The sequence below is a fragment of the Phacochoerus africanus genome, chromosome 14, assembly GCF_016906955.1.
Source record: "Phacochoerus africanus isolate WHEZ1 chromosome 14, ROS_Pafr_v1, whole genome shotgun sequence".
Taxonomy (NCBI): domain Eukaryota; kingdom Metazoa; phylum Chordata; class Mammalia; order Artiodactyla; family Suidae; genus Phacochoerus; species Phacochoerus africanus.
Genome location: NC_062557.1, coordinates 27,387,587 through 27,408,134, shown reverse-complemented (window position 1 = coordinate 27,408,134; position 20,548 = coordinate 27,387,587). Strand labels below are relative to the sequence as shown.

General features: G+C 38.5%; 1 protein-coding gene across 11 annotated transcripts in view; it reads left to right on the top strand.

The window, feature by feature from the left end:
- Nucleotides 1-20,548, top strand: part of SPAG9 (sperm associated antigen 9) — a 144,640-nt gene that overhangs the window by 83,468 nt on the left and 40,624 nt on the right. For all 11 annotated transcript variants that reach the window (XR_007132007.1, XR_007132008.1, XM_047759109.1 and 8 more), the window contains 3 exons: nt 8,896-9,103; nt 10,026-10,125; nt 16,334-16,455. Coding sequence is in view for 9 of the 11 variants with exons in the window: in XM_047759109.1 (XP_047615065.1) it covers nt 8,896-9,103; nt 10,026-10,125; nt 16,334-16,455 (430 nt within the window). In the remaining 2 variants the exon portion in view is untranslated. The remainder of the gene's footprint in view (nt 1-8,895; nt 9,104-10,025; nt 10,126-16,333; nt 16,456-20,548) is intronic.

Here is a 20,548-nt window from a genome sequence, read left to right as displayed (position 1 = left end):
TAGAAATGTGGCAATGCCACATAACACATGACATGTATCCTATATAGCACTGAGTACATGAGGTATTTGATGAATGGAACAAATGAAAATATTTTGTGAAGGCATGAAAGTTGTTTTGTTTTTTGTTTTTTTTGGTTGTTGTTGTTGTTGTTGTTGTTTTTGCTTTTTAGGGCCACATCTGTGGCCTATGGAAGTTTCCAGGCTAGGGGCTGAATGGGAGCTACAGCTGCTGACCTGTGCCACAGCCACGGCAATGTGGGACCTGAGCCATGTCTGTGACCTACGCCACAGCTCATGGCAATGCTGGATCCTTAACCCACTGAGTGAGGCCAGGGATTGAACCTGCATCCTGATGGGTTCTAGTTGGGTTCATTACTGTTGAGCCATGATGGGAACTCCTAAAATACCTGAAACTCTTTACCCATTAAATAACTCCTCCTTCCCCCCTCCCCTCAGCCCTGGTAATTACTGGTCTACTTAGTGTTTCTATAAATTTGACAATTTTAGCTACCTCATATAAGAGGAATCATGTAGTATGTAGTATTTGTCTTTTTGTGACTAGCTTATTTCCCTTACGTCCTTAAGATTCATCCATGTTGTAGCATGTGACAGGATTTGCTTCCTTATAAAGGCCAAGTAATATTCCATTATATATATGCCACATTTTGTTTATCCATTCATCCCTCTATGGACATTTGAGTTTCGTCTACCTCTGGATCATTATGAATAGTACTGCTGTGAAAGTGGGTGTACAGTTACCTCTTTGTAGCTCTCCTTTCACATCTTTTGGTTTTATGCCTAGAAGGGGTAGTGTTAGATCATGTGGTAGTTCAATTTTTAATTTTATGTGGAAACTCCATTCTGTTTTCCATAGCAATTGCACATTTTACCACCCTACCGACAGTACACAAGGTTCCTGTTTGTTTTCTCCACATCTCACCAGCACTTGTTATATTCTTATTGCACAACAGTGCCGTTTTCTTATAGTTATAGCACTGGGACCCCAAGTCAGGTCCTGCTTTTTGTGGGCATTCTCCAGTGACATGAATGCCTACAATGTGAGAGTTTCTTAAAGACTGAAGGAGTGAGAAAGAGGTTACAAAATAAGTATGTTTATCAGAAAGAGACTTGAAAATTCAGTAAGTCTCCATGTTTAGCACCCACATGTGCCACTAAAGAGGATATCGTAATGACATCAGGTAATTGAAATTGATAGCCCAGTGGTCCTCAGAGAAATAAAGCAGCATTTGTAATCAAGACCGTTAGATAAAATAGTACATCCTGGCATATGGCTGGCGTAAAATAGGAAGCCACAGATTGAATGTGAAATAATAGCTTGCAACTCCCCTGTAACTTGATGTTTAATAATTCCTATAAATGTTTCCAGTTTCCATTTAGATAACTAGGAAAAATTTTTCATCCTTTTTTTGCATGTGGTATCCTATAAACTTACTGTTGACTAAAAATGATATATTTTATCTTCTAACAGAATAGTATTTAGGTTTGCATTTTTCTTCCTTCTCTCTTAGTTGGAGGCATTTTAGTGATAGAATTTCATAATTTCTTCCGTAGGAGATAAAGTAGAATATTATGCCCTTGGTCAAACATTGTAGCAGACACTTTCCATCTCATTACTTATCCTGCTAATATTAGGGGCTTTATGTCTCCACTGCCTGAGAGACCAAGGAGAAATACCTCTTTTGAAAATTATTCCCTAGAATTCAAAGCTTTTCCCTTCTTAGCTCTCATGCTCTATTCCTGGGATCCAGTTGTCAGAAGTACAACCCACATAGTGAGCTATTTATTTTGTGTAAAATAATACGTGGCAAAAGTATGTGGGAAATAAGTTACAGATGAATAATTTCATGTTATTAGCTTTTTTTTGGTTGCACTCATAGCATGTGGACGTTCCTGGTCCAGGGATGGAACCTGTGCCACAGCAGCAACCCGAGCCACTACAGTGACTACACCGGGTGCCTAACCCACTGTGTCACAAGGGAACTCCTTAATAAACTCGTGTTATTTGGATAGCCTAGGACAAATCTTAAAAATCTTAAGGAGTTCCTGCCAGGTACAGTAGATGAAGGATCTGACTGCAGTGGATTGGGTTGCTGTGGAGGTATGGATTCAATCCCTAGTCTAGCACAGTGAGTTAAAAGGATCTGGCATTGGCCACAGCTCTGGCTCACATTTAGTCCCTGGCCTGGGAACTTACATATGACATGTGTGTGGCCATAAAATTAAAAAAAAAAAAACAAAAAAAAAACTTCAGATAATCATCTTTTTCTAAGCAAATCCTAATTCACCACTTCCTTGTAGCCCTGAACCTTGAGATCCCCTGTCACAGTCCTTCTCATATTTTAGGCTGAGCTCCTTCCTGGTTACTTTATTTCATACTCCTAGATCCACAAATGAATTTGCAGACAAGCGATTTTGCCAAGCTATTTATATTGTGAACTTTTTGATTACTAATTTTTTTTTCTTGATTTATTTTTTTCTTGATTCTAGGGCTGCACCCTTGGCATATGGAAGTTCCCAGAATAAGGGCTGAATAGGAGCTGTAGCTGCAGGCCACAACCACAGCTCATGGCAACACCAGATTCATAACCCACTGAATGAGGCTAGGGATTGAACCCACATCCTCATGGATGCTAGTCAGGTTCATTACTGCTGAGCCACAACAGGAACTCCAATTAAGTAATTTTTGAAAGGTTAAAATAGCTAGACCTTGGAGGGTAGCGTGATAAGAAAGCAGGGGAAATAATTTCTCTTCTTGTCTTTTGAGAGATGAATGACAAGGTCAAGATTGACCTCCCATCATTTATTTTTCAAATAGCTTCAATGGCATATCATTTTCTCATTGTAGATGAACTTGATATCCTCTAGGGCTTTCTGAATCCATAATCTTGATGGCTTTAAGTGCTGTTCATCAACACTATTCATCAGGAACCTAGACTCTTTATTTTATATCATTATTATTATTTATTTTATGCCATACTTATGGCATGTGTGAGTTCCCAGGCCAGAAATTGAACCTGCGCCTTAGCATGGCCTTGAGCTGCCGCGGTGACAACACTGGATCCTTAACCTGCTCTGCCACAAGGGAATTCGTATTTTATGTTAATTTGTAAATGTAATTCATATTTTCAACTTTAAAATAGTAGGCATTCGTATATATGATAATATAAATATGAAATAACCAGGCTGTTAGATTAATCCAAATAGTACCACTTTTACTTTTTCTGTTAAGTAGAGTGCACATCAAAACAAAGACCGAGAGGGTAATACTCAGGCTGACGTCTAGTTTTCTTCACTGTTGTCCTCTTTGGCTTCGGAAATATTATTCTCAGTTTTTCTGACTCAGCTCGTAACAAGCTAATTTGCTTGACTAAATTTTTTTTTTAATTTTTAATTTTTTGGCCTCACCTGCTGCATGCAGGGACCAAATCCCTACCACAGCTATAACCAGAGCCACAGCAGTGACAGTGCTGGGTCTTAAACCCGCTGAGCCAGGAGGGAACTGCTGCTGCTTTTTTTTTTTTTTGTCTTTTTGTCTTTTTGCTATTTCTTGGGCCGTTCCTGCGGCATATGGAGGTTCCCAGGCTAGGGGTCCAATTGGAGCCGTAGCTGCCGGCCTATGCCAGAGTCACAGCAACACCGGATCCGAGCCACATCTGCAACCTGCACCACAACTCACGGCAACTCCGGATCCTTAACCCACTGAGCAAGGCCAGGAATCGAACCCGTAACCTATGGCTTCTAGTTGGATTTGTTAACCACTGAGCCATTGAGGGGAACTCCGGGAACTGCTTTTTGACTAATTTTTTTTTTTTTTTTTTCCTTTTTAGGGCCACACCTGCAGCATATGAGTTTCCTAGGCTAGGGGTTGAATTGGAGCTATACCTGCTGGCCTATGCCACAGCCACCTAATACTGGATCCCCAGCCAACTGAGGGAAGCCAGGGATCAAACCTGCATCCTTATGGATACTATTTGGAATCATTTCTACTGTGCCACAATGGGAACTCCTGCTTGACTAAATTTTTATTAGCTACTTTTATATTAGGTGCCAGTCTCCAGCTCACGGAAATTGTAATTTTTTCTTTTTATTTTAAGACAGGAGGAGATGATAGAGAATTGAGCTATTTATTATTTATGTCTTTGGTTTGCTTTTCTTCCCATTGGGAATCAGCCCTGTATTTGAGATGCAGAGAAGAAAAGAGTTGGCTGTATGATTCAGCTAATTTTATTAAGTTTAATATTGCACTGTAGGTACTCAAAGTTATTTTAAACACAAGGTGGTAATGTATGGATAGTCCCAATTCATAAATATGAATGGTTTTCTTTTTCTCAAAACTTTGAAATCAAAAGAGAATCTCATCTATGCTTACTATTTCTAGTTACTTTATATACTTAAATTGTTTTTGAGACCGTACTTCTTATAAATTTGTTTTCTGATTTTTAGTATTTTTTCTACATATATACAAATGCTAATAAGGGCATAGTAAAAGCAAAAGTTACTCATTATCCAACTACCCAGTGACAACCCTATTAAAATTGTCAGGTGTCCTAACAGATTTTTGTAGCCAATTTTTGGTTGATCATACTATACAGAACTGTTTTCATCCCCAATCTCTTTGCATAATACTTTGAATATTTTTCATTTCAGAAGATATTATTCTACAACACAATTTTTTAAATTGCTTCATAGTATTCTGTTGTATGGATGTACTATAATTTGCCTAATTTCCTATTTTGGAGCATTTAGGTTGTTTGCTTTTTTTTATTTTTATTTTTATTTTTTTGCTGTTATAAATGACATGGAGTTCCCATCATGGCGCAGTGGTTGACGAATCCGACTAGGAACCATGAGGTTGCGGGTTCGATCCCTGACCTTGCTCAGTGGGTTAAGGATCCAGCGTTGCCATGAGCTGTGGTGTAGTTGCAGACGCGGCTCGGATCCCGCATTGCTGTGGCTCTGGTGTAGGCTGGCGGCTACAGCTCTGATTCGACCCCTAGCTTGAGAACCTTCATATGCCTAGGGAGCAGCCCAAGAAATGGCAAAAAGACAAAAAAAAAAAAAAAAAAACTGATTATTTTTTAAAAGTACATTTTTTTCTAACAACATATCATTTTCCTATGTCATTGAAAATTCCTTCTAAGTTAATGTTGTATGCCATGTACCATTTTGCTTTTCTTTTGATAGATTTAGAATCTCAGAGTTTGTTTTTGGTAAATGGATCATCTGTTATATATATATATATATATTTCTTAAAATTATAATGAGCAGTAAATAGTCACTAGCTGACCAACTGGTATAAAAGTCAAGATGCAATGTAAACTGTCAGAAGATGAGACTAGCAAAAATTTATTAAGATGAAGATCTTCAGCATACATTTAGGTTTTTTAAATCTGTTAGAGCTTAAGCCCATCAGTAGAGCTAAGACATTCAGGACTTTTAGTGAGTAACATCATGCTAGGCCACATTCTGTGACATTATACATTTATCATCATTTAAAACAAAAACAAGGAGAAAAAAAACCTTCCAAAAGCCTGAGTTTGGGATGAGTAGTGGAGTTGAGAGGACTATTGAAGGAATAAAGAGCTCTCAGTTTGCCATAGCAAATATATTTTCTCTTATAACCATATGTTCTCATCTGGTAATTGATTCATATTAGTTCAGCCATACATCAAAATGCATGATAGTGAATTAAAATAATAAGAGAAGATAGTGGAGATGAAAATGTTTTAATGTTGTGAAAGAGTTTTGGTGGTGGTGAAGTTCTCCAAGTGTGATTACTTTCATTATAGTTGCTGTACATCATAGCATGTATAAGTTGAATATGTGCCAAAAAATGTTTTCTTGTACTTTTTGCAGGTTTCTTTTTTTTTGTTTGGTTTCTTTTCTTTTTTTCTTTTTTTTCTTTTTTTGTATTTTTGCCATATCTTGGGCTGCTCCCAAGGCATATGGAGGTTCCCAGGCTAGGGGTCCATTCGGAGCTGTAGCCACCGGCCTACGCCACAGCCACAGCAATGCGGGATCTGAGCCGCATCTGCAACCTACACCACAGCTCATGGCAACACCAGATCCTTAACCCACTGAACAAGGCCAGGGATCCAACCTGCAACCTCATGGTTCCCAGTCGGATTCGTTAACCACTGAGCCACAACAGGAACTCCTGTTTGGTTTTTTTCTTATACTCAGAGTTTTGTTTTGTTTTGTTTTTTAAATTTTATTTTACTTATTTATTTTTTGCTTTTTAGGGCCACAGCTGCAGCATATGGAAGTTCCCAGGCTAGGGGTCGAATGTGAGCCATAGCTGGCTGGCATCCTGCTCCACAGCCACAGCAGCACGGGACCCGAGCCGAGGCTGTGACCTACACCACAGCTCAGAAATGCTGGATCCTTAACCCGCTGAGTTGGCACAGGGATCAAACCCGAATCCTCATGGATACTGGTCGGATTCATTACCACTGACCCACAATGGGATCTCCCTTGAATAGAGTTTTAAACTTGAATTTGAACACCCTCTTAGATCTCAGTGTTTAAAAAAACTGAAATCAGGTAGTGTAAGATTGGTATGGTGTTATTTTTAATTGCTTGTATTATATTCCATTATTTTTATGGCTATAATGTATTTTATTAAATTTTTTAAAATTAAAAAAATTGAAGTTAGTTAATTTAACTGTGATCTATTTTAAATAATGTTCTTTAAAAGTTTGGAGTTCCCACTGTGGTGCAGTGGATTAGGAATCCTACTGCAGGGAATTTCTGTTGTGGCTCGGTAGGTTAAGAACCCCACGTAGTGTCTGTGAGGATTCGGGTTTAATCCCTGGCCTTGCTCAATGGGTTAAGGACCTGGCGTTGCTATAAACTTTGGTGTAGGTTGCAGACATGGCTTGAATCCAGCATTGCTGTGGCTGTGGCATAGGCCGGCAGCTACAGCTCCAATTCGACCCTTAGCCCCAGAATTTCCATATGCCACAGGTGGGGCCTTAAAAAAAAAAAAAAAAAGTGGGAGGGGAGAATTCAACTGCAGTGACTCAGTCCCTGGCTATTGCAGTAGTTTAGAAGTATCAACCATTGTCACAGCTGCAGCTTGGATCCAGACCTTGGTCCCGGAACTTTCATATGCTGGGGGTTGTGGACATAAAAAGAACAAAAGTTAAAAAAAATTTCCCATGTGGCATATTGAGTTTAGGATCTGGTCTTGCCACAGCTGTAGTGCAGGTTGAAACAGCACAAATTTAAGCCCTGGCCTGGGAACTTCCACAAGCTATGGATATGGAAAAAAAAAAGTTTAAGGAGATAAAATGTTAAAGAGGGAGATAAAAATCACTAATAATCATCCCTCACCATAGATAGCACAACTCAATATGTTTATATATTCTTTTTTTATCTTATGCCAAAAGCATGTATTGCAAAATTTTCAAAGTTGTGCATAATGTATTATTATAAATTGTAATACTCAACATTTTAAACATTTAGTATATGTGAACACATTGCTAAGTCTTTATATAGAAAAATTTAAAATATCACAATGAATTGGATACCATTAAGAAAATGTAGGTATAGAAAAAATGCATACCTTATCCAAAATTATACATTTGGTAAATTCATACTAATCGTCATCATCATCATTACTAGTAGTAAACATTTTGACAGGTTCTCTTTTTTTTAAGACGTGGGTACTTTGCATAAAGAGCTGTCTCATTATTGGTACCCATTGGACATCTGTTGTTTTGTTTTGTTTTTTTGCCTTTCAGGGCCATACCCACAGCCTATAGGAGTTCCCAGGCTAGGAGTTGTATGGGAGCTGCAGCAGCTGCCAGCCTACACCACAGCCACGAGCAGCACTGGGTCCTTAACCTTCCAAAAGCCAGGAATGGAATGTGTATCCTTGTGGATACTAGTCAGGTTTGTTACCACTGAGCCACAACAGGAACTCCCTGAACAGCTGTTTTTAATTTTGGAGTCACAAACTCCTTTGAAAATCTGATGAAAGTTGTAGATTCTTTTCCTAGAAAAATACATTATATACATATTTTTACATAAATTTTCCCTCTGGGTATATATTTCTTAAAGTCTGAGTACTTTAGAAGTGTTATTAAATTTTAATGAGTATGTAGATCACCTGGATTGTCTGTTAACACACAGATTACCTGATCTCACTGCCTAGAGTCTGGACTTGGACTTAGAATCTGTCCTTTCTACAAGCACTTCAAATGATCTGTATGCAAGATATTTTAGGAAGAAAACTAGGAGTTCCCATTGTGGCGCAGTGGAAATGAATCTGACTAGGAACCATGAGGTTGTGAGTTCAATCCCTGGCCTCGCTCTGTGGGTTAAGGATCTGGCTTTGCCGTGAGCTGTGGTGTAGGTCACTGACACGGCTCGGATCGGCGTGGCTGTGGCTGTGGTGTAGGCCGGTAGCTGTAGCTCTGATTCAACCCCTAGCCTGGGAGCCTCCATATGCTGTGGGTACAGCCCTAAGAAGCAAAAAGCAAAAAAAAAGAACAAAACTGTCCTCAGATTAAGAATCTTGTTATTCCATTGCTGTTTTGGAGTAGCTACTACACAGTACATGTTCTATCTTGAAATAGGTCTTTATTATAAAATGATTGTACAAATTAGAGCTGTCATTACAAACTCTGATTAATGATTAATATATAATTTTATTACTAACACCTTCAATCTGCTTTTATCTTCAGATTTTCTATTTAGAAGAATCTTGTGTATGTCTAGTAAAATATGATTACTTCAATATGATTTCCTTTGGTAATCAGTGACTTAGTGTTTTTTGATAGATTTTTCTCTCAAGTTTCTTACTCCATTTTAGAAATAATTTTAAATAAATTGCTAATCAGATTTTTTTCTTTAATTATTTGCTTGTAGGATGAACTTTCTGATGTTAGCCAAGGAGGATCTAAAGCTACCACTCCAGCATCAACAGCTGCTTCTGATGTAGCAGCAATTCCTGCTGATACTCCCTTAAATGAAGATAATGAAGGTTTTGTGAAGGTTGCAGAAACACCAGACAAGTCAGAGATAAGCAAGCACATTGAAGTACAGGTAGCCCAAGAAACTAGAAATGTATCAATAGGTAAGTGACCCTGATTCCTTCCTGGCTAGCAAAGTATTTAATAAATCCAGATGATGTGGGCGTGAGAACATACATCTTTGGGGTGTTGGACTGTAAACTTAGAAAATTGTACTCAATTGTAAATAAGCTTAAAAGAAGTAATGATTAGGAATTCCCATTGTGGCTCACTGGTAGTGAACCCAACTAGTATCCATAAGGATGCGGGTTCGATTCCTGGCTTTGTTTAGTGGGTTAAGGATCTGGCATTGCTGTGAGCTGTGATGTAGGTTGCAGATGTGGCTTGGATCTGGCGTTGCTGTGGCTGTATCGTAGGCTGGCAGCTGTAGCTCCAATTCGACCTCTAGCCCGGGAACTTCCATATGCCTAAAAAAAAGATAATGATTAAGGTTTTGGAGAGAAAAAGGGGGAGTGAGGACTGGAGCACTGGAGAGCTTGAAAGAAAGGCAGGAGGGCAGTCTTTTTCTGTTCCCTTTCTTAGGTCATTAGTCTTTGTCTCTTTTTTTTTGGCTGAGGTGTGCAGCGGCCTGATGTGGGATCTCAGTTATAAGACAGGGGATTGAACCTGGGCTACAGCCATGAAAGCGTTGAATCCTAATCACTAGACCACCAAGGAATTCCCAGTCTTTGTCTTTAATTTCTCTCTATTCTACCCATTAAATAGAATGGAAACAGCGAGTTCTGACCTGTGTACATGGCACTGTGTCCCAAGAAACACAAATGAAACTTTTTGGTTATTTAATTAATTTCTGATATCGACTATTAGTTGAATATATCATGTACTTTCCATCTAACCTTGTGTTTGCTAGAATCAACTCTTTAAAATTTTTTATGATCATATAATATATTTAAAACCGTAGAAGTAAAAGGATTTTCATATCAAGGGCAGTATGTGTTATTTGCATTATTTATGTTATGCTTTAAGGCTCTGCTGAAAATGAAGAGAAGTCAGAAGTTCAGGCAATCATTGAATCCACTCCTGAGTTGGATATGGACAAAGATCTCAGTGGATATAAAGGCTCAAGGTATGGTAAATGTCAAATTAGGACATCTTACCCTCTTTTCTTGCTTCCAGAGGCATACTGTTGTCCTTGGGTCTCTGACCAAAATATATTCAGAAATTTTGATGAAGAAATGTCGATACTAGGAGTTCCTGTCGTGGCGCAGTGGTTAACGAATCCGACTAGGAACCATGAGGTTGCAGGTTCGGTCCCTGCCCTTGCTCAGTGGTTAACGATCCAGTGTTGCCGTGAGCTGTGGTGCAGGTTGCAGACGTGGCTCGGATCACGCATTGCTGTGGCTCTGGCGTAGGCTGGTGGCTATGGCTCTGATTAGACCCCTAGCCTGGGAATCTCCATATGCCGAGGGAGCGGCCCAAGAAATAGCAAAAAGACAAAAAAAAAAAGAAAGAAAAAAAAGAAATGTCGATACTATATTTCAGTCTTCTGTTATTGAAGCTGAGTGTTGTGTATGGTTTAAATGTTGTATAAAGTGTTACCTTTGCAACATCAGGGACTGGGAACATGTGGGAGGATGGGGATAAAAAATGAGTATTTTATGTTTTTTGGTACTTGAGAAAACATAAAAGCAAAAATGGGGAAAGGAATAATTTGAGGAAAATTTATTCCTTCCCCCAGATCAGAAGAGACTTTTTTCCTTCAAAAAGTAGTGATTTCATTGCTGGAAGGAATTAGTCTCATTTCAAGTATCTTTTTACATAGGGAGGTTGTTTAGTGGTGGGAAGAGGATGGCTATGTATAATCATCTTAACGAAGGTCATCTGAAATAGACTGATGTTCAAGAACAGCACAGAGGGAGTTCCCTTCATGGCGCAGTGGAAACAAATCCCACTAGACCGGCAGCTCTGCCATAGCGAGAACTCCCATATAATTTTATCTTAATTATAACCTTTGAGGTAGATGTCTTCACCCTCATTTGATCAATAAGGAGGCTCAGAATTGTATAGTAACTTGTCCAAGAATACCAACCTAGCAAGAGGTGGAGCTGGGACTCAGTCTGGGACTCTGATTTCAAAGGCTGTGTCATATTAAAATATTTTTTCCTTTATTGTTTATTTGAGAAATTAAACATTGCAGAGTGTAAACAATGAAATTTCCATCTTCTCCTAAACCTAGGAAATAGAGCTTCTTATTAACGGTTGTACACTCTTGTCATTCTGAACCTCTTTTTAAAAATCAAAAACATTTTTTCATTAGACTAAAGCACGTATGCAGTATTAAAGTCAAATAGTAATAGAAAATATGAAGGCCAATAGTTGTCCCTTGCCCCTACTGACCCCTCATTCTCACTCCTGAGAGGCAATTTGTATCCCTTCTCAGTTGTTTTGGGGTATTTATCTTCAGGTATTTAAATCATATCCTTCTGCTGTTCTTCCTTGGTCCCTTTTTTTCTCAGTTGGAATTCTGTGGGAAAATTAAGTCCCAATGCCCTAAGGCACTCCTTGTATATAATGGATTACCTATACTTTGTGTATCTGTAACAGTACTAGCTGTGTGCTATCTTTGGGAGAATTGAAAATATAGTCACTCAAATTTCTGTATTCTTTGGATCAAATGAGGAGGCCTGGTTTTATAAAGGATGTAATATTGATTATTAACTTTATATCTCTTTAAACCATCGTCTTTCCTTTCATCCTCCTAATATAATTATATCTCAGTTTTTGTTACATTAACATTCATTGTTTATATCATGATTATATAAATACTAATCACAGCCTAGCCATAAAATATACTATTAGGTTACATTTACTTTCTTTTACAACTTTGTGTTTCTTTAATTTAGGTTTTTGATTTAACAATCAAAAAACCTTGGGAGTTTTATTGTTTCTGTTTTATATATTTCTTTTCTCTTTTTCTTTTTGTATCTTCCAGTGCATTTTAATCAAAATGCCATCTTAAGAGTTCTTGTAGCATACAGTGTCAGAATGGGTATGTCAGCTTGTCCTACAAATGGAATTTCTACATATTTGCACTTAAAACGTATGAAAAATAAAATATATAGTATTTAGCTTTATAAATTTCCTCACTTAACCACTTTATCTTTAAAATAGATTACTACCTCTGTCCAATGAATTAAGCAACCTGAAGTCACTAAGCAGTTATCAGCCAAATGACACCTATTTCCTGAAAAAGTTCTGGGGGAAATACTGTGAATCAGTCAAATGCTTACAGGAATCAACATGAATTAAAACTAGCATGTTCCTCACAGTGGGAATTAAAACTAGCATATTTCTCACTGAGTGCTGCTCTTTTCTATTGGGGAAGAAAATCCCCAAACCATACCAAATGGTTATAAATGCTACAAACTGAACTTGGCATCAGTGTAGAAAAGACACCTTTCAAAGCCATACTCAGTCATGATTTTGCCAAAGCATGAGTCAAAGGGAGAGGGACGGCTTCCACAGCCCTTCTTCATTCTTAGTTCCCATTCACAGTCCCCTCGGTGGAGCCATGGATACCCTTCCTCTGTAGGCTCAAGAGTTCCTCCGATGGAAAGATTCACAGCATAAAGAACACCAAGAGAAAGGCCTTTCTTAGAAGGCGGCAGGTGCTTTGCTCAGTGCTTACTTGACAGCAGGGTGTACTTAACACTCAGGGGATACAGCCACTCCAGCAGGAAGGATGCACAGCCTTTGAAGGAGATGGACAAACAGTGTGCAGGAGATACCAAGGATCTGAGAGGGCAAGCAGGACTGGGGTGTGCTAGCATTTACAGAAGTTCTGAACAATGCCTTCAGGATGATAGTCGCCACACAGCAAAAGTCAGGAACCCACCTACCCATGGCTCAAGGCTCCCAGGCCTCCATCCCCACTCCCCCCCCCCCATGAACAAAATCTTGGTTAGGAACAAATAAGCTGGTTACTCATGCTGCTGCAGCGCCTCAGTCTTAAAGATGTCCTGGGAACGGGCTTTGGGAGCCCCTGCCCACTGTGGCAGGAGGTTGCTACAGTTCACTGGGGGAGGAAGGGGAGTGGCCTAACTCCCACCTCCTGGACAGAGGAGATACACACACGCGCGCACACACACACACACACACACACGCAATACATATATAACTATCCTTCTTGGCAAAGGCTGTGGGGAGGAGTCAGTTTTTTTGTTTGTTTGGTTTTTGTCTTTTTTAATCCTTTTTTAGGGCCGCACCTGTGGCATATGGAGGTTCCCAGGCTAGGGGTCCAATCAGAGCTGTAGCTGTTGGCCTACACCACAGCCACAGCAACACCAGATCCGAGCCACGTCTGCGACCTACACCACAGCTCACGGCAATGCCGGATCTTAACCCCCTGAGCAAGGCCAGGGATCAAATCCGCAACCTCATGGTTCCTAGTTGGATTCGTTTCCACTGCACCACAACGAGAACTCTGGAGTCAGTTTTTTGACAACTTGAATGTGGTAAATGTTATTCAAAGACATGAGTGGTAGTTTGGCTGAATGCAAAATTCTAGGTTGGAATTTTTTTATTATATTTTAAAATTTTATTTTATTTTATTTTTTGCTTTGTAGGGCCACATATGCGGCAAGTGGAGGTTCCCTGACTAGGGGTCAAATAGGAGCTATAGCTGCTGGCTTATACCACAGCCACAGCAGCATTAGGATCTGAGCTGCACTTGCAACCTACACTACAGCTCACTGCAACGCCAGATCCTTTAACCCACTGAGCAAGGCCAGGGACAGAACCTGTATCCTCATAGATACTAGTTGGGTTCGTTACCACTGATCCATGAGGGGAACTGCTAGGTTGGAAAATCTTCAGAAGTTTTCCTTTAGAATTGTGAAGACATTGCTTCATTGTCATGTTAAATTTGGAGTATTGCTCTTTGGATTCTTTTGTATTGTCTCTGTAAGCTTTTTAAGATTTTCCCTTTATCCCTGTTTTGGGTTTTTTTTTTTTTTGGTTGTTTTGTTTTTTTCCTTTTAAAAGTTCATGATTATATATTTGATGTAAAGGTCTTTTTATCTGGATATTTGTGTTTCCCAGTTGAGAAATTTTCTCTTTATTTCTTTCTTTTGGAGAACATCTATCAGATATTGAACATCCTGGCCTGACCCTCATAATTCCCTTTCCTCCTCCTTTTTGTCTCTTCTATTTTTGTTACAACTTCTGGGTGACTTCTTCAACTTTCTCTTTCAATGCTCATCAATTTTTTTCTAAAAATTTGTTTTTTATTTTTCTCAGATGGCTACCTTTAAAAACATCGTACAATTCTCTTATGAATGTAACATTTATTATGAAAAAAATAAGTTTTTTCCCTTATTGTCTGCATTCATTGTTTCCTTTTCCTGTCACAGTCCATTTGTTTGGGACTCTTTTTTTTTTTTTTTTTTGGTTTTTAGGGCTGTACCTGCAGCATATGGAAGTTCCCAGGTGAAGGGTCTAACTGGAGCTTCAGCTGCCTGCCTACACTACAGCCACAGCAACACCAGATCTGAGCTGTGTCTGTGACCCACACCACAACTCACGGCAATGCTAGATCCTTAACTCTCTGAGCAAGACCAGAGATCGAACCCACAACCTCATGATTCCTAGTCGGATTTGTTCCTGCTGTGCCAAGATGGGAACTCCTGTTTGGGGGCTCTAAATATTATGATAGAATTTTACTATCATAATAGATTTGATAGTAGATTTACTGCTGCTTTGAATATCTACTGTTCTGTGGCTGTTTTGCTCATACTTAAGTAAATGATGCTGATTCTAAAGTTTTCTCCCTCTAACATTTAACCTTGGCTTCCATTGTTCAGAGAACAATATGGAAGGAAGGTCTCAGTATTCTAGTGGATTGGATTTAGATCTCATATTATTTCGTGTGCTATCTTTCATTCTATCTTATGTTCCCTCTTGCATGCTTCTCTCTGAAGATTGCTGGTTCCTTAAGTTTCTGGGCCTTTTAGGGCCTCTGGCCGCATACTAACTTAAATACTAATGGCTTAAGTTTCAGCTCTTGTATGGATCTGTTTCTATTGTTTGCCCATTTGTTTTCCATCTTATATAATTTTATTTATATTTAATCTGCTATAGTTTTTTTCTTCAACTGCACCTTTGGCATGCAAAAGTTCCTGGGCCATGGATCAAACCCATGGCACAGTATACCTGAGCCATAACGGTGATATTGCTAGATCCTTAACCCACTGAGCCATGAGGGAATTCCTTATCTGCTATAGTTTTCTTTTCGGTTCTCTACGTCCTTGTGGGCTTATACCTTCTTAATTCCTTTATTGTCATTTTAGTTGAGTTTCTGAATTATTGGGTGATAAATAACTATTATTCACCATGTTTAATTGGAAATCCTTTGTAGATATTTTCTATTAATGTAATATTAATGCACAAACATACACGCACATTTCCCCATTCCCCTCCACACCTGCAAAAAAGGACTGTATTGCAACGTGTGTGTGTGTGTGTGTGTGTGTGTCCACACCTATGGCAGCACAGGGATTGAACCCAAGCCACTACAGTGACAACACCAAGTCCTTAAACACTAGGCCACCAGGGAACTCCCGCAACTTGCTTTTTATAAAGCACTTTTAGGAATTCCCTGATGGCCTAGTCTTAAGGCACTGTCAGATCCATAACCTGTTGTGCTATAAGAGGAGAACTATGGGAAGTTTTTTGGACATCAAATTCTTGGGTCAGTGGGTATTTGCATTTTAAATTTTAGTGGATACTGCCAAGTTGCCCTTAAAAGGAAAATAAAATGACCATACCAATTTATACCTAGATACATAAACCGTGATAGTTAAGATTATGGATTCTGAAGCTTGGCTGCCTGGTTTGAATCTTGCCTCTTGGACTCATTTGGTGGATGATTTTGACCAATACCTTAACCTCTTTAGTTTCCTTTTCTGTGAAATTGGGATAATATCAGCAGCTCTTTTGTAGAGGAGGTGTGAAGATTTTAATAAGGTGGTTTGTGAAAGCACATAGACCAGTGCCTGATACAATGCAGAGTAATGCTCTTTGTTAGCTGCTATTATTGTTTGTGTTCACTACAATATCACTGCAGAAACATTCTATATTTTCTTCAGCAGTTCTCTCCGTGGAGTTTAATGGAGCTTTCTTAGTAAACCTGTGAGAAATTCTTTTAAACTATATTTTATATTAAATGTAAATTACAGGTGAAATATTCCTATGTAACTTAGCCTTTTGTATTCATTTTGCACTGTTAAAATTTTTTGACACATTGGTTGATTTGGTTTTGTTGTTTTGTTGCATAGCACTCCCACCAAAGGCATAGAGAACAAAGCTTTTGATCGCAATACAGAATCTCTCTTTGAAGAACTCTCTTCAGCTGGTTCAGGCCTAATTGGAGATGTGGATGAAGGAGCAGATTTACTAGGTATGGTAGTTTATCTGGAGTAGTATCATACTGTTTGTTCGGGGTTTTCTGCTTTTTTTTTTTTCCCACTTTTTTAGGACCGCACCCAAGGCATATGGAATTTCCCAGGCTAGGGGTTGAATCTGAGCTATAGCTCGGCCACAGCCATGCCAGATCCGAGCCACATCTGCAACCTACACCACAGCTCACAGCAACACCAGAGCCTTAACAAACTGGGCAAGGCCAGGGATCAAACCCACATCCTCATGGATAGTTGGGTTCATAACCTGCTGAGCCACAATGTGAACTCTCTCATTCTGTTATTAAAATTTTTTTAAATGATTTAATGGACAATTTCTTTAAATGTCTATAACTGCCCATTGGAGCAGAATTATTGCACTTTTAGATGGTTTATAGGAATTATTAACCTTTCTTTGAGATCATGAAAGTTTTAAATGAAAGTGTCTTTACATGCGGATGTGCCTAGAATTGAATTGCATTCTAATTTGTATATTAAATTCATATAACATAATTTATTAAACTATTCTGAGAACAGTATGACATAAACATAGTAATATAGTGTCAATATATAGATTTATGGATAGATGGATTGTTACTTTTTGGCTTATATAGATTTCATTAAATTCTGTTGACCTTAATTAAATAGGAAACTACAACACTTGAATTTTCTGAGATTTCACAGAGTATTCTGTAAAATTTTAGGAATTTTGGGAAATGTAATCTTCAGAGTTTGTATTGTTGAAAAATATCTGGTTTGAAAAGAATACCGCATTTGGCTCTTCTGCTGTTTATCTGGTGACCTTTGCCAAGTAGCTTAAATTCTCTGAACCTTAGGTTTTTTTGTGTATTAAAAGAAAGAGTTGGGCTCTAGTTCAGGGATTGGACAAACTGTAGCTCTTGGGGCAAATCCATAGCTCCCCACCCATGCATACAAATAAAGTTTTTTTGGGACACAGCCACACTCATTTGTTTATATATTGTCTGTAGTTGCTTTTGCACCACAGCAGCAGAGTTGACGGCAACAGAGATTATGTCGTTTACAAAGGCTAAAATATTTGCCATCTGGCCCTTAAAAGTTTTGCTTCTGGTCTAGGTGATCTCTAAAGTTGCTTTCAACAATAATTATATGACTCTGACTTGTCAATTAGCTTAGGCATGCCTTTCTTGTAACTTAAGACCTTACAGAAATTGGAAACCTTATAGTATTAAAAATCTATACCTTTGGAATAGATTCTGGTTTTCAAACATTTTTTGTATCTCTTAGTGTAGATTTAATATAGATTACACTGTTCTCAAAAGGTGCTATTTGTAAATTCTTGTGACTATAGTCTTACTTACATTCATTTATGTTAAATTTATTGATTACCAATTATGTCCTTGACAGATAGTTTTTGATGGAAACACAAGTTCTATCTAAACCGAGCCCACAGTCTTATCCAAAGTAAGAGAGACTCAAAGTGTATAAATAAAAGTGTTCTGCATTAGACATAAATTCCTACCATCCAAGTCTAATAAGTAAAACATTGGAAGTAAGTAAATGAGTTTACATTTCTAAAGAAAGGCTAAAAGATTAATTCTTAAGGAACATTCCATTTTTACATTTAAGTTTATACTCTAACTTTGTTAACATTAAGTTATGCATGAAAAGTTCCTTTTAAGATTTGACCAGTTTAAGAAGCTGACTCCCTAGCAAAACTGAGGGGCAGACAGGGTGGTTGCAAAAAATGTTAAAAGAAGTTTAAAATATTGAAACATATTCAAATTGATATACAGTAAAGTGCACTCTTTTAGTGAATTCTTTATTTTGACAAATGCATACAGTTGTGTAACTACCATCAGAATCAATATACATCACCCACAAAAATTCCTTCATGCTTTCCCTTTGTGTTTAACCAGGGTGAGGTACTTTTTAATGTGTTTTGTACCCTCTGCTGCCTTATAATCCAATATTGAATAATATCATTATTGAGGTAGGTGGCCTCAAACTTTCTTCTTCATGAAGAATTATGAAGCCACATACAGAGTTCCCATTGTGGCTCAGCAGTAACAAACCCGACTAGTATCCATGAGGTTGCGGATTGGATCCCTGGCCTCGCTCAGTGAGTTAAGGATCCGGTGTTGCCGTGAGCTATGGTGTAGGTCACACATGTGTCTCAGATTTGGTGTTTCTGTGGCTATGGTGTAGGCTTAGGATGGCAGCTGCAGCTCTGATTTGACCCTTAGCTGGGGAACTTCCATATGCTGCAGGTGCAGCCCTAAATTAAAACAAAACAAAAAAGAAGAAGCCACATAGTACTTAGAAATAATTGTGGTCTTTTAAATTAAGTATTTTCTAAAAGCTTCCATTCTTTTTTTTTTGGGGGGGGGAGGGTTGTTTTGTCTTTTTAGGGCCACACCTGTGGCACATGGAGGTTCCCAGGCTAGGGGTCGAATCGGAGCTACAGCTGCCAGCCAGCACCACAGCTACAGCAACTCTGGATCTGAGCCACATTTGTGATCTACACCTTAGCTCATGGCAATGCCGAATCCTTAACCCACTCAGCAAAGGCGGAGATTGAACCCACGTCCTCATGGGTACTAGTCGGGTTCATTAACCAATGAGCCAGGATGGGAACTCCAGCTTCCATTCTTTAAGTCAGGAAATTGAGCATAATAAATAGGTAAAAGCAAAATCCTTATTTCCTTTCCATTTTGAAAATAAGAAATAGACTGTAAACTACTGTCTTTTGCTTTTGCATATATTGATATGTTTATCTCTAGAATGTTAGAGGATTTTAATATATTACCTTAAGTGTAATGATTTATACCAGTATGAATATTTTTGGTCAAAGATGTTAAATGAAATCTCCAAGGCACATAGTTGGTCCTTGGCGTCTCTTCATTTCAGCAATAGTAATTCTCAGTAAATAGAACATAGTTAAACTAGCGAAGTTGTTTTTCAAAGTTCCTTAAATGATCTTCTGTTGATAAATAAATACATACTCCATTTCTGTAACTCATTATTCATTTTTCTAATTACTGTGTTATAAAACTCTTCTCTTGTTTTTGAAGTCATTATACATGTACTCAGTATTTAGATTACTTTTTTTCAGTTTTAATAATTTAAAAGAGATAATCCTCTGCACTTTGTCCTTTATCTTGATTGGTGTCTCATCCCTTGACTTTCTTATTTTCAATGATCCTTTTCTCCATTCACTTTGGTCACTTACTCTCCATGGCCACATTCTAGAACTTGGAAATATACATTCATATATCCTACTCATTATTATCTTTCTCTTGATTAAATTTTGTATATGTATGTATAAAATTATATGTATGTATATATATATATGGAAGGCACCTGGGCATGTAGAAATTTCTGGGCTGGGGATCAAACATGTGCCAACAACACTGGATCTTTAACCCAGTGTGCCACAAGGGAACTCCTGAATTCTGTATTTTTTTTATATAATTTTTATGTTCTTTTTATGGCCACAGCTCTGGCGTAAGGAAGTTCCTGGGCTAGGGGTTGCATCAGAGCTTCATTTACAGGCCCACAGCACAGCCACAGCAGATCCAAGCTGCATCTACAGCCTATACCACAGCTTGCAGCAATGCAAGATCCTTAACCCACTGACTGAGGCCAGGGATGGAACCCGCATCCTCACGGACACAGTGTCAAATTTTTAACCTGCTAAGTCAATGGGAACTCCTAAATTCTGTATTTTCAACATTACTATTTTTACTAACTTCTTCCTATTATCATTTAAACATATTTAGGTCTTTTCCACTTAAAACTACTACCCTCCCGTGACCCCATAGCTTTAGTACCTTCCCACCTCATCACTTATTCTCCCCTCATTTCTAGTCATGCTTTTCGCGGCACTATTAATGAGATAGTTGTCTGTTATGTCTCTGGCACTATTCTAGATGCTTGTGATATACCACTGAACAAAACAGACTTCTTGAAAGGGTGGCTACTTTTTCTTTCTTTTTAGGGCTGCACCTCTGGCATATGGACGTTCCCAGGCTAGGGGTCAAATCTGAGCTGCAGCAACCGTCTTACACTGCAGCCACAGCAATGCCAGATCCAAGCCTGTGTCTGCAACCTACA